This window comes from Theropithecus gelada, chromosome 11, assembly GCF_003255815.1.
Source record: "Theropithecus gelada isolate Dixy chromosome 11, Tgel_1.0, whole genome shotgun sequence".
Classification (NCBI taxonomy): domain Eukaryota; kingdom Metazoa; phylum Chordata; class Mammalia; order Primates; family Cercopithecidae; genus Theropithecus; species Theropithecus gelada.
The window spans coordinates 119,209,768-119,225,095 of NC_037679.1; the positions used below are offsets into that span (position 1 = coordinate 119,209,768).

The 15,328-nt window shown below is 35.1% G+C and overlaps 1 protein-coding gene across 3 annotated transcripts in view; it reads right to left on the bottom strand.

Annotated features, from left to right (window-relative positions):
* KRAS (KRAS proto-oncogene, GTPase) overlaps positions 1-15,328 on the bottom strand; it is a 47,682-nt gene that overhangs the window by 4,783 nt on the left and 27,571 nt on the right. Inside the window, exons 5-6 of one of the 3 annotated variants that reach the window (XM_025401214.1) lie at positions 5,621-5,736; position 2,254 (exon numbers count right to left, since the gene is read on the bottom strand). The exons of 1 other annotated variant lie outside the window; for it this stretch is intronic. In XM_025401214.1, the coding sequence (XP_025256999.1) occupies position 2,254; positions 5,621-5,736 (117 nt within the window). Of the gene's footprint in view, positions 1-2,253; positions 2,255-5,612; positions 5,737-15,328 lie in introns of all 3 variants that reach the window. One more of the 3 variants, XM_025401216.1, reaches the window with a different exon arrangement.

Sequence of the window (15,328 nt, forward strand, 5' to 3'; positions counted from 1 at the left end):
TCCGCATAGATGTCAGTATTATAAACAGGAACACTCAATATTCACAAAAGACAAGGATAACCAATGGCACAGAATTTTAAATAAGGTAATGACTTTTTCACAGGAGAACTTAATTTGCTATTTTTTCCACATTGGCAAACCTAAGTCACCAAAATCCAAATGCATGTGTGTGTGTGCACACTTAATTGTCCTTATGTTTCTGAACTTTAGATATAAGCCATGCAACTGTAAACTGTTTTCATAAGTCTTCACACACAGTAACAGTATTTGAGCTCTGGTTCTATATTTACGTAAAATCCACTGGATTTAAAAATTTACCAAGAAGTAAACAGTATTCGAACATCCTATTCCAGTAAAATTATCAAGAAGTAAACAGTATCTAAACATATTATTTCAGTTTTCAAATAATATGTATTAAGGGATTCGTTTCAATTCATATATTTATCATTAAGAAAAAGGTTTAAAGTGATCCCAATACAGGAGAATACCACTTAAAAAAAAAAAAAACAAAAACTAATACCTCAGATTTGTGGAGAAATTTGAAAGATCTTATAGTTTACCAATTTGGAGGAGATTCTCTCTTTATCCCATAAAGTTTTAATTTCTGTTTAATATATTAGGTATTCTAAAGCTTGCCATATAAAGCTAAATATCCTGTCTTCAAAGAGTTTAGCAGTCATTGTGACCACCATCTATTTATGACTAAAGCAAAGTTATTTAAATTTAATAGCTAAAAATGATTTTAAGCCATAATAATTTTCAACCTAATAGTATACAATGTGAAAAATGGCACTCTCAAAGTGGTAGAAGAGATTTCAAACCTGCAATACTTAAATTATGCAAGATCCATACACAAGTCAATTCTTGTCATGTCTCCAATTAAAATAAAAAATATAAATAAAAGCAAAAAATGAAGAAAAAAAATATGATTCTCTCTGTATTTTAAAGCCTGTTCAACTGAGTAGTAACTATAAAAAGAAAATCTGTTAACCTCACAATACTTCCAAACCTAGACAGCAGAGGGAGTCTTAGAAACAAATACCCAACACATTAAGTTGTATAAATCAAGCCACTTTAAGAACAATAAAAACTGGGTTTTTACTCATTGTAATCCCTTCTGTTGGATATTGTAAACTATGTAAATAAATATATTATAAAAATTACATGTGTAAAAATATTCAAGTTATATTATCTTGAAATTAATTTAAAATGTTAAGTGGGCCAGGTACAGTGGCTCATGCCTGTAATCCCAACGCTTTGGGGGGCTGAGATGGGTGGATCACTTGAGGTGAGGAGTTTGAGACCAGCCTGGCCAACATGGTGAAACCCCTACTAGAAATACAAAAATTAGCTGGGTGTGGTAGCAGGTGCCTGTAATCCCAGCTACTCAGTAGGCTGAGGCAGGAGAATTGCTTGAACCCGGAGAGGCGGAGTGTGTTGCAGTGAGCTGAGATAGCACCACTGCCCTCGACTGGGTGACAGAGCGTGACTCCGTCTCAGAGAAGAAGAAACAAAAAATGTTAAGTGGTATTTCTCTTTTACTGTACTACTAAGATGAACAATATTTCAAAATAATAAAATTTGGAGCATGAACAATGAAAATTGGCTGCAGTTAGTGAATTTTCCTAATAGATCTATAATTCAAGAAAGCGTGACCAATATTTTAAGAGAGGTAAACACAGAATGGGAATGAGAGGCTTGTCCACATTAAGCAAACAGCAGGATAAAAACCAGCATTATTTATTTGAGCACTAGTGAATAAATGTCTCCAGTAAAGTCCCCAAACTGCACTTACTGATGTTTCCCAGTCTCTAACATCATTACTGATACCACACAAACATATGCTTCCGTCTCTCCCAAAGGAGAAAGGAAAAGTGGTAAGAAATAATCTATCGGCCGGGCGCGGTGGCTCAAGCCTGTAATCTCAGCACTTTGGGAGGCCGAGACGGGCGGATCACGAGGTCAGGAGATCAAGACCATCCTGGCTAACACGGTGAAACCCCGTCTCTACTAAAAAAAAAAAAAAAAAAAAAAAAAAAAAAAAAAAAAAAAAAAAAAAATACAAAAAAAAAAAAGAAATAATCTATCAGCAATACAATATCATCAAGGTTTGATTACATATATGTATGTGTATGTGTCCCTTCAGGCTAAACTCTTTAACACACAGAGGGGAAAATTTCCAATGATATAATAAAAATTATTCTGTAGCTTGCCAGCACTTGACAATTTATTTGACAGTTTAGAATCATAAACCCTTAGAATGTGATGGAATCTTAAAAGAGGATCTAATCTAACTCCCTTACCGTACTGCATGAATTAATTCCCTCTGATCACATCCTTATGTAATCTACTCCATTTCTACTACTTTTACAATGAAGAAAAATGCCAATGGTACTAAAATGGTAAAGCAGAAAACAATGAAAAACCATGTGATGGATACAAAGACACATTTTATGGTGAAAACATAGAATTTGGTAACATTACTTTCTAAGATTCTAACAAAGATTCTAGGCTTCTGTTGCACTGAACTCTCCTCTACATCATCTTGTTAAAATTAAGTAATTTTGGCCTGGCACAGTGGCTTACACCTACAGTCACAGCAATTTGGGAGGCTGAGGCAGGAGAACTGCTTGAGGCCAGGAGTTTGGGACCAGCCTGGGCAACACAGCAAGAACCTGTCTCTATTTTTAAAATAAATAAATAAATAAACAAACAGACAAATTAAGTAAGTTCAATCATGAAGGAAATGTTACAACCTACACAGAGCAATGAATTCTTTTTTTCTCTTATGAGAACTAATCATTCTCACACATACACGTAAGTAGCCCAGTAATTATTTTGGTTACACATTATCTTTTTCAGGACTAAGAAAAGCTAATTTATATATGTTTGTCATTGTTAAATGTTTGTTTATTTATTTGCTAGAGGTGGGGTCTCATTACGTTGCCCTGGCTGATCTTGAACTCCTGGCCTCAAGCAATCCTCGTGCCTTGGACTTCTGAAGTTCTGGAATTGTAGGTGTGAGCCACTGTCCCTGGGCCAAAGCTTTTTTATTTTTACTTTTTTTTAGAGATAGAGTCTCTTTCTGTTGCCTGAGGCTACAGTGCCATGGCACCATCATAGCTCCCTTCAACCTCAAACTCCTGGGGTCAGGCAATCCTCCTGCCTCAGGCTCCCAAGCAGCTGGTGCTACAGACTCACACACTACAGCCAGCTTGTCAAATAAATTTTTTTAAATTGTATTTCATTTAAAATTTTTAATTACCAAGTATACTTCTCTTTTACATAAATTATTTCCATGTGTACTGAAAAAACAAGGAATCATCACATCAAACAACTGTGAGACATTCACCTACAGGCACTGTATAAAACATAATTGTACAAATTAGAAATTTTAGAATAGTATATGCTTACACCTTTGTTTTAAATATAAATTACAGCATAACACTTATTTCTTATTTTACTCTAAACAGTTCTATTTTTAAAATCATCTAATGGTGAGACAATAGGAGGAGAAAAAAAAAACTTAAAACCACCACCTAAATCTGGTCATGGTACTGTTATTTAAAATGTGTAACTTTTCAAACTGCATTGTTAAATTTGCAGTATTTTAGAGGTTGTGGTAAAATTTAACATGCAAAATTGCTTTAATTGCAAAATACTGCTTTACACAATGATACTCAAAAACTATTAAGAGTTCATAAATTTCAATAAAAATTAATGCCAGTCATACTTTGTTTCCGAGTTTAGTAAATTAGTATGCCACATAATATCTTTCGGGATTGAGTCTACTATTCAAATGTGTATTTTATACTTTTGTGAAATACCTAAAATTCATATAATAAAGAACACCAACTTGTAATAAATATAATAAATGATATGCTGGTTTTTGAAAATTGTAATTTCATTGCCTATTAAGAACATGATATATTACAAACAATATGCATCCAAAGCTTAAGCTTCGCCATGAACTTTATGATACCTAGTGAAGTATTTTCTTAGCAAGACAGAGTTTAATATAGGTTGGTTTAGAAATGAAAATGAGAATTCCACACAATAAATATTTACGGGGTAGTTACTATGTGCCAGGAACCTTACTAGGCAATGGGCATGCAAAGATTAAAAATATGTAATTCTGGCTAAGATTTTGCTGTCAAATAATATAGGAATGAAACAGAAGAGGTTATTTCAACATAACATGGGAAGCATATAATAGCTAAGAATAGTATTCTGGGAATACGCAGGAAGGGCTCCATGCCTAGTCTAAGGGTTTCAAGAAAGATTTTTAGAGAGTAGGAGACTGGGGAATCATGAGAGTGTTAGCTAATTAGTAAGACTAGGGATAAAAATACTGGCATTCCAAACAAGAGCCAAGACTCAAACTCAAGGGAAGGTAAGAAATAACATGTTATTTATTTATAGAAGAACAAAAGAAATTCAGGCAAGATGAAGTTTTTAGATATAAGACCAAAAAAGAGCTGGAGTGGTGGGAAGGTAGTAAGGACTATCTGCGACATGCTGTGGAACATGAGATTTTATCCTATAGCTAAAATGACTTTTTTTTTTTTTTTTTTGAGACGGAGTTTCACTCTTGTTGCTCAAGCTGGAGTGCAATGGTGCAGTCTCGGCTCACTGCAACCTCCGCCTCCCAGGTTCAAGTGATTCTCCTGCCTCAGCCTCCCAAGCAGCTGGGATTACAGGCATGTGCCACCACGTGCGGCTAATTTTTTGTATTTTTAGTAGAAACAGCGTTTCACCATGTTAGCCAGGCTGGTCTCGAACACGTCAGGTGATCGCCTGCCTCGGCCTCCCAAAGTGCTGGGATTACAGGCATGAGCCACCGCGCCCGGCTGAAAATGACATTTATTTAAAGTGTATCTCCCTGGTTGCACAATGAATGATGGCAGCAACTGGTAAATCAAATAGGAGGTTCTAACAGTCGAACAAGAAATGATAGGGGCCTGAATTAATGATGACATAAAAGACACACAATGTAACATCACAGGAATTTGTGGATACTTCCAAATGGGGGACCAGGCGGAAAAGAGGGCAGTAGGAGTCATCCTAAAATTCCCAAGTTTCTCACTGGAATAAGAAAGTGCTGTGCTGCTGATGCCACTGAGCTGGAGAACTTAGGCAGAAGAATGGTTATTTGCTTGTAAAATATCCAAAAGAAAAAATACATTTAAGAGTGGCTTTCTCCCACCTTCTGGACCATTCAATATTACTGCTCTCTACTATCTCTCATATTTTTTTCTCGCTACCTAACAACAACAACAACAAAAAGCTGCTTATTATCTCAAAACTTGAGTATGATTTCCCTTAAAAATAAAGGTAAATATCAGTTCCCAAATATTTAGTTTACTTAAGACTCATTAAATCATTAGACTTTATGCCAAATATAGATTAGTCTACTACAGCCATCAAAATTGTCTCAATTATAATTCCCACTAGATTAAAAATAAATGTACTCAGTATGGAAACAAGTTTCTTATCTTTTAATACTTCAAGTTAGAATACTACACCTAAGTAGTTCTAAAGTGGTTGCCACCTTGTTACCTTTAAAAGATATCTGCTTTCTGCCAAAATTAATGTGCTGAACTTAAACTTACCAGATTACATTATAATGCATTTTTTAATTTTCACACAGCCAGGAGTCTTTTCTTCTTTGCTGATTTTTTTCAATCTGTATTGTCGGATCTCTCTCACCAATGTATAAAAAGCATCCTCCACTCTCTGCATTGTAAAACACAACTTCTTTAAAGTCTGTTTCATTGGTAAGAGTAATTTACTGGGACAGCCATGTGCAAGAAGTTTGAGATTATGAGCTTGAGATTTTTTTTTTTTTAAACAGACATCAGACTGTTTGAATAAAACTGAGGATGCAGTTTTAAAATATGGGCTAGAACCCTGGTTTGTTCTTAAAAGTCAGTTTTGTTTTCTAATGGAATTAAATTTAAAAATTTTTAAATTAGGAATTAGGAGAGATTATGACAAGCCTAAACACATTTATTAGCATCTGTTTGTCAATTAATGCAACCATTTTAGTTTGCTAGTCTTGGAATTAAAGACTAAACTGAAGTTAGCTTTAAATTACTTCTTTGACTTAGGGAAAAGGTGATTTATGTACTACTGATTCCCACACCTTCCCCCAGGGGAGAATGAGAAGAAAAATGGTAAAATATGGACGTGCAACCTTTGTTAAAAAACAACAAAAACATAAAAGAATATCAAAATAAAGATGAGTCAAGAAACTGGAATCTTGAGTTTTATTTTAAATTTTAACACCTTCCAATCTATTTCCAGGGTCTACAAGTAAAGCTGAGACTGGGTCTTCTGTACATGTTTAACTACATTATTAAATTAAAATCTTAAATGAGAGCTGCTTACCATAATATAAAAACATCATGAATTAAAGGACACACACAAAATAGGAGCATTTTGTATCCTTACTACAAGCTCTTTTTTTGTTGTTGTTTATTTTTTTTGTTTTGTTTTAGAGACAGGGTCTCACTGTGTTGCCAGGATGGAGTGCAATGGCACGATCATGACTGCAGCCTCGACCTCCCAGGCTAGGTGATCCTCCTGCCTCAGCCTCTCAAATAGCTGGGACTACAGGCAAGCACTACCACACCCGACTGATTTTTGTATTTTTTGTAGAGACAGGGTTTTGCCATGTTGCTGGGGCTGGTCTCAAACTCCTGAGCTCAAGTGATCCGCCCACCTTGGCTTCCAAAGGGCTGGGATTACAGCCATGAGCCACCAAACTTGGCCTTACTACAAGTCTTAAAAATAATTTTTAGAACAGTGTTCAATCATACTGGCTTTGTACCTTCTATTCTAATTTAAATACTCTTAATAGAGTTTTTCCTGCTTAAGCCTATGATAAGAAAGCTATGACAACAGGCACAATCATATACTGGCCATATGGAGATAAACGTTTTTAATCTTTTCCAATCTAGAAAATTAGGCAGTCGTCAGAGGGGAAAAGGGCTTCCTTAACTGTGCTGCTAGTTTGTTCAGAAAAGCATACCATCAAAGTAGGAGCACAGAGAAATGCACAGAAATATTAATCTATATGTAGTGCAAATTAAAAGATGTAATATTGTGTTTATTATTCTAAAAGGTAGGTAAATATTTTTTGAAGCTGGTATATTTTACTCCACATTTAATTTTAAGGGAATTCTATTCTTTTATCTTAAAATTAAGAATGAATTACCTAATTTGGGGATTGGCATACATATTTTAACTTTCTGAGATCCGTAACATCAATGTTTCTACTGAACCAAATGTAACAAAGTGGACCTAGCACCTAAAAAGTTAATATATCACAAGTACCATTTGTAGTTTTAAACTCAATCACACACAGAGAATTGGCAACTAAGTATTAGCTGAAGTCAACCAATGGCTAGGGCTTAATTTTTGCACACAGAAGTCATCTGTACATCTACTGCCTGCAGTAGTTACACACCTCAATTCTTTAAGGCATACTACTTTTTAGAAATCTCAGAAGTGTATTAAGAACTGCTTTAGTAAAGTACAGAAATTTACCTCTAAAGTCAAACTTTAATTTAAAATTCATAATGTTAAGTTTCAGTTCAAAAAGCAGGCATTTAAGTAACGTGATTATATATTAAAATGCGTATCTCAAGTCATTAACATATACCATCCAGTGATATATTTCTATTTAATAATGAAAATCATTATATTCTAAGAACATTCTTATTTTTAATGGAATCAATTTAGTCAACTAGTTCGCTAAGCCAAGTATAAATACAAATTTTCAACTACCTTTGTTGGCACTTTAAATTAGATACCTACTTACACCTGTATATTAAAGATTTTAAGTGTCAGGTGTGGTGACTCATGCTTTAGTACCATTTTAGTACCATTTTGAGAGGGCAAGAGATGCCAGGAGTTTGAGACCTCATCTCTACTAATAAATTAGGCATGTTGGCATGAGCCTGAAGTCCCAGCTACTCAAAAGGCTGAGGCAGGAGGGTTGCTTGGGCCCAGGAGTTTGAGGCTTCAGTGAGCTATGACTGCACCATTGCACTTCAGTCTGAGCAACAGAACAAGATGCTGTCTCTAAAAAAAAAATTTTTTTAATCGTTTTACAGTTTATATTTATCATTAACCCTCAAAAGGAAAGGTTTATTATTTTTACCTTTGTCTTCAAAATATTATGTATCCAAAATTTTCATTAATAAGCAACATAAAGGCACTGAAATAACTTTGTAGCATGTAAAATGTAAAGCATGAGCTCTGTAAGATATTTTCACAAATGATTCTCTTTCAATTTGAAAATCAATGTAAAAAATTTAAAAATACGTATATACATATACACACACAAACCAGGTAAAAGCTCATATTTTCATAAATTTTCTAAGAATGTTAACTTCTATTCCTGTTTTAAAAAAAAAAGTTATAAGGTCAATGTAGAAGAACCAAAACATACTATGAAGAAGAAAAACAGTATTGGTCCTCTACTAATTTAGCAGAAGCAAATTTTGATTTTAACTTATTTCTAAAATCAGTTTGAATGTGTCTACTTTTGCAGCGTCAGCATCCCCACCACCAATAGTGAAATACATGATTTTTGTTTCCAGCAATGCAGAGAGAGAATTGGAAGCCAATAATTAAAAAGAAGAGATTATTATCCACAACCAAGAATTCAGTGTCAGGACCTCAGTGGTTCATATAATTAACAGCACAGGGTGACTTTTTCCATTTCTTATTTTTAGTAATGAGAAATTTAGGTTTTAGAGTATCCGTTATTTACCACAGTTTTTCAGACTTAGTTATTTCTTCATAATATGCTTTAAAGTCATACTGACATCAAGAGAACATGAGAACATTATCTTTGTGTACACTGTAAACCACTGGCACTGGCTCTTATTTTTTAAAATGCATACAGTATATACCTATGAAACAAAACACTGGTTTTTCACATTCCGAAATTTGTAGATAATTTTTAAAGATAAAATATAGCTGAAACAGATATTTAATATTCACTGACTACTCACTAAGCTCTTAAGTGGCACACAATGATTTTTCTGAGAATAGGACTTGTTGCCACATATACTCATTTTGTGTTTTTTGTTTTTGTTTTTTAACTTTTTCTTTTTTTTTTTTTCTTTTGAGATGGAGTCTCACTCTGCTGCCCAGGCTAGACTGCAGTGGTGCGATCTTGGCTCACTGCAACCTCCACCTCCGGATTCAAGCGATTCTCCTGCCTCAGTCTCCTGAGTAGCCAGAACTACAGGCATGCACCACCACGCCCAGCTAATTTTTGTATTTTTAGTGGAGGGGGGTTTCACCATATTGCCCAGGCTGGTCTCAAACTCCTGACCATGTGATCTGCCTGCCTCAGCCTCCCAAAATGCTAGGATTATAGGCATGAGCCACTGCGCCCAGCCTACTTTTGTTTTTATACACATATACTCATTTTCAAATGTCACTTATTGAACTTTAAGAACAACTGAAAATACGTGGGAATAAAAGTATACAACTTTAAATACGTAAATTTTTTAAAATCAAGAGACTGACGACATTTTCAACTCAACTATTATCTGAAAACATACTTGTGAGGCCATGGAAACAAAGCACTCCATAAAGAGAAAGAACCGTTAACCAAAAGTATTCTAAATCTTGCTAGGCTATGCTTTTACTAAGAGATTTTGTTTAAGTAAGTTTTTGTTCCTGTTGAATCTGCAAATTCTTGCAAAACTCTGTCAAGGAAACAACACACCAAATACCCTAACTATATACAGATGTAAGACTACCAGCCTTTTGGGGCAGAAGGGCATGGAGGAACAAGCTGTATTCTAAAACCCAACTGTGTGCATCCCTGACTTTCTCAAGAAACCTTGCCACCCACAGCCTATCTCATGTACTATTGAAATGCAGAAAAACCACTACTTGGGAGACTACCATGGTGCACACCAAGTGCACAGTAACTGTTCTGTCAATTTTTAACTCATAAAAAGCTAAAGTGCAAAATATTGATCTCATGTAGGCAAACTCAACTACTATTAAACAGAGACATAGCACATAAGGAGGTTGTATTGCAAAGCCTTCTTTAATGGAGTTCTTCTAACAATTAATTTAAATACCTAGAAATTAACAACGAACCCAGGAAATTAATCACTCAACATTTTTAGGTTCGTAAAACTAATTTTCACATTATACTTAAATTGAGACCCCCAGAAAGCAAAAAAGCCAGATGAGGAGTAATAGATACCCCGAAGACTGCTTCTGTCATTCACCTTACTGAACCTTCCCACTTTTGATTTTAGCAGACTGGAAAATACACAATTCTCATGGTGTCAATGTTTCAATTTTGATAGCTTTTGCCAACATGGCCATGCACTGTCCAAAGGGACCAGGAAAATCTGTCAACAACCCAGATAAATGTGAACTAGGTAACAGTCCTTATACACTAGGAACATAGGGACCACACAATGTACTAGCAGAAAATAACTCTATTTGCCTTTCAGATATGGACTGAACTGAGTGTAAAGAATATGTAAGGCATTATATTCTAGTCAAGTAATTAGCTTTTTAAAATTATAAGTTATTAACTTGGTAAATATATATATTCTGCAATTCTTGTCTTAAAAAGTACACCAGGGCACAGTAGCTCACGCCTGTAATACCAGCACTTTGGGAGGCCGAGGGAGGTGGTTCACGAGGTCAAGAGATTGAGACCATATTGGCCAACATGGTGAAACCCCGTCTCTACTAAAAATATAAAAATTAGCTGGGCGTGGTGGTGTGCGCCCATAGTCCCAGCTACTCAGGAGGCTGAGGCAGGAGAATTGCTTGAACCCAGGAAGTGGAGGTTGCAGTGAGCCGAGATCATGCCACTCCACTTTAGCCTGGCAACAGAGTGAGACTCTGTCTCAAAAAAAAAAAAAAAGAAAAAGAAAAGAAAAGGTACTAGGGGCCAGGCACAGTGGCTCACGCCTATAATCCCAGCACACTGGGAGACTCAGATGGGAGGATCACTTGAGGTCAGGAGTTCAAGACCAGCCTGGTCAACATGGCGAAACCCCGTCTCTACTAAAAATACAAAAATTAGTCAGGTGTGGTGGCGCATGCCTGTAGTCCCAGCTGCTCAGGAGGCTGAGGCACAAGAATCGCTTGAACCCAGGAGGAGGTTGTTGCAGTGAGCCAAGATCCTACCACTGCACTCCAGCCTGGGTGACAGAGGGAGACACTGCCTCAAAAAAAAAAAAAAAAAAAAAAAAAGAGTACTAGGGTAAAATCTCTATTTCCTTTTCATGAAATAGGTAAGTTTTACTTTAAGATTATTAAGGTTAGCCTGTAAAATACAAAGGTTTAACCTAACTTCTAGTATCTAATCAAACACTAAAGTTACCCAGAGAATTAGGAATCAGTATACTACAGCCCATAGGCCAAATGCAGCAACAGCTTTTTTTTTTTTTTTTTTTTGAGACGAGTCTCGCTCTGTCGCCCAGGCTGGCTTGATCTTGGCTCACTGCAGCCTCTGCCTCTTAGATTCAAGCAATTCTATGGCCTCAGCCTCTTGAGTAGCTGGGAATACAGGCACCCACCACTATGCCTGGCTAATTTTGGTATTTTTAGTAGAGAGGGGGTTTCAACCATGTTGGTCAGGCTGGTCTCGAACTCCTGACCTCAGGTGATGGGCCCACCTCGGCCTCCCACCTCATTTCTGGGATTGCAGGCATGAACCACAGCGCACGGCCAGCCTATTTTTATACTATGCACAAGCTAACAATTATTTTTGCATTTTAAAGGGTTATAATTTAAAAAAAAATGCAACAGATACCACTTGTGGCCCTCAAAGCCTAAAACATTTACTATCTTGGCCCTTTACAGAAAATAAGTTTGCCAGCCTCTAATTTACACAGATGAGAACTTCTAAATGAATGTTTTGTTCCTTTAACCTGAATATAATTTTTTGGGAGTGTTTACGTGTTTTAGTCTCATGATCAAGACCCCAAAAATTAGGGCATAAAACAACTTGCTCATAAAATACAACAAGGATATGCACACTAATTTTGTTTAAAAAACAAATAAGGGCTGGGCGCGGTGGTTCATGCCTGTAATCCCAGCACTTTGGGAGGCCGAGGCGGGCGGATCACAAGGTCAGGAGATCGAGGTCATCCTGGCTAACACGGGAAACCCCATCTCTACTAAAAATACAAAAAATTAGCCAGGCGTGGTGGTGGGCGCCTATAGTCCCAGCTACTTGGGAGGCTGAGACAGGGGAATGGGGTGAACCCGGGAGGCAGAGCCTGTAGTGAGCCGAGATCGTGCCACTGAACTCCAGCCTGGGCAACAAAGCGAGACTCTGTCTCAAAAAAAAAAAAAAAAAAAAAAAAAAAAGAATAAATAAATAAGCTGAATAACAGGTAAGTAACAAAATACTCTGCAGAAAGGAGGGCTTGACATTTCACCAGTAACTGGAGATGTAACATTTATTAAAATTTCCATATTTCATTTTATAATCTCTACAGTTACTTGGAATAGCTCTTTAAAGTCTTCCAGAAGCATGCAAATATCAAATTAATTTCAATAGAGGAAGATTAATAGACTTTTGAAAGGCAAATTAATTTCTAGGCAAATCAACAAGTCCATTTAATAATAAAAGGAAATTAAAGAATAGAAATTAAATATCTAATTTATAGTTTAGCAGCATAAATTATATAATAATATCAGTGAAACAGGATATAAAAGAAAGGTTGAGTGCTCTGTTAAGGAGTACAAGTATTCTTTTATACTGCATCCCTCCATATTTTAATTAGATGATCCACATATAAATGTCTACAAAGCAAATTTAAGTTCATCTACTTACATATTATATTACCTTCCAAAAAACAAAACAAAAAACTCAAGGCCACAGAACTGTAAAAAACCTAAAAATCTCTTATAAAAGGAAGCCAGATAGTTTTCTGATCAAATATGAATGCTGTGTTGTATTAAAGTATTAAGGTCAAATAGCAAGAACCAATTAGTACTTCTGAGGTAGTAATCATACAATCACCAAAAAGGAGACACAGCAATTTTAGGATCTTATCAAATGAGAAGTGGACAGCAACAAAGTGGGACTAACAAGACTCTTTTTATGTCCTCCACTGCTTTTCTACTCAACGTATGGTCCAAGTACCAAGAAAAATACCACCTGGGAGCTTGTCAGAAATGCAGACTCAATCCCAACCTAAACCTTCTGAATTCGAATCTGGATTTTAATAAGCCCAGCTGATTTGTATGCATAAGAAAATATAAGAAGCACTTCTTTACTGCAACCCCTTAAAACATTATGCAAAGTCTCTTAAATTTTTTCCTTTTTTTGTGAAATGTAGGCTAATATGTTCAGTAGTATGAAAAGCATCTTTTAAAAGTTACAAGTAAAGCAAATATAGTAAAACAACAATGGTAGAATCTAGGTAGTATATTTGCAAATGTTTTAAATAAAACTTAATTTTGTATTTGAAAATGTTTCATAAGAAAACACTGGAAGAAAAAGTAACAAACCATGTATTCTCAGTATCTTCTGTCCTAAGACAAATCAAGGAGACTGGTTATAGGAGACCAGTAAAAAGAAAAACAAAACCAAAGCCTCTTCCTAGTCTTTAGGACATGGAAATGGATTTAAGTGAAATCTTAATTCCTCTAAAGTAAAGTGATATGATCTATACCAATTTTAACCTATAAATGAGGTTTCAGTAAAACTGCCAGAGAAATTTGTATACTGGTCAAACTAGAGAAATTTAGTTTTTAATCCCCCAAAAATGACTCGAAGTAGAATTTTTTTCTTTACAATGTATCAAATTCGTATAACTAGGAAGAGGTACATATGCTCTCCTACTAGGGAAATATAACATATATATTAGCTGGATAATGATTTACATTTACATTTTTGCACCTTTATAAAATTTGATAAACTTCTAGAATGCTTGTTTTTATGTTTAACAACGTAAAAGTTGTTCATCAATTTTTTTTTAACTCCTAGCATTACAGAAATTCTACAAAACTGGTTTTCTAGGCTCACAGGTAAATGTAACCAGAAAAAGCCCTAAACAAACTTATGGAATATAGATGGATCAATTTCTTAGTACAGTCATGTGCCACATGACATTTTGGTCAACAATAGATTGCATATGTGATAGTGGTCCCATAAGATTATAATGGAGTTTAAAAGTTCCTATTGCCTAGTGATGTTATAGCCATCCTAACATTGTAGCACAACACATTACTCACGTGTTTGTGGTGATGCTGGTGTAAACAAACTTACCACACTGCCAGTTGTATAATGGTATAGCACCTACAATTATACACCATACTTAATACTTGATAATGGTAATAAGTGACTATTACTGGTTTATGTATTTACTATACTATTTATTGTTATTTTAGTGTACTCCTTCTATTTACTAAAAAAAAAAAAAAAAAAAAAGTTAACTATAAACAGCCTTGGATAGGTCCTTCAGGAGGTATTCCAAAAGTTATTATAGGAGATGACAGCTCCATGTGTGTTACTGCCCCTGAAGACCTTTCAGTGGGACAAGATGTGGAAGTGAAGACAATGATATTGATGGTCCTGACCCTGTGTAGGCCTAGGCTAATGTGCATGCATGTCTTAGTTTTTAACAAAAAAGTTTAATGAGTAAAAAAAAAATAAAAAATGTTAAATATGGAAAAAAACTTACTACAGAATAAGGATACAAAGAAAGAAAAATTTTGTATAGCTGTATAATGTGTGTTTTAAGCTGTATTACAAAAGTCAAAATGTTAGGAAAAATTTTAAAGTTTATTTAAAAAGTTACAGGAAAGTAAGGTTAATTTATTACTGAACAAGAAATTAAAAAAAAAAATAAACTTAGTGTAGCCCAAGTGTATATTTATACACACAAAATTTACCATTGTGTTAACAATTGCCTATAGTCATTACCACAGTTACACACCGTACAGATTTGTATCCCTGGGGCAAGAGACTGTACTATATATCCCAGGTGTATAGTAGGTTATACCACCAAGGTTTGTGTAAGTATACTCTATGACGTTTGCACAATGACAAAATCACCTAATAATGTATTTCTTAGAAAGTATCCCTGTCATTAAGAGACATATGACTATATATAACAATTAATTCCTTCCTATCTTTATGTATTCATTTCCTGTATGTTAAACTCTTCATACAAACAGGTTAAATAACACTAACTGAAATTATTTTATTTTACCTAAACAAAAAGTCATTTTTAAAACAAAGATGATTTTTGAAACAAAATTCCCTCTACCAACAATTTTTGTCAGAAAAATGCATTAAATGAATAACAGA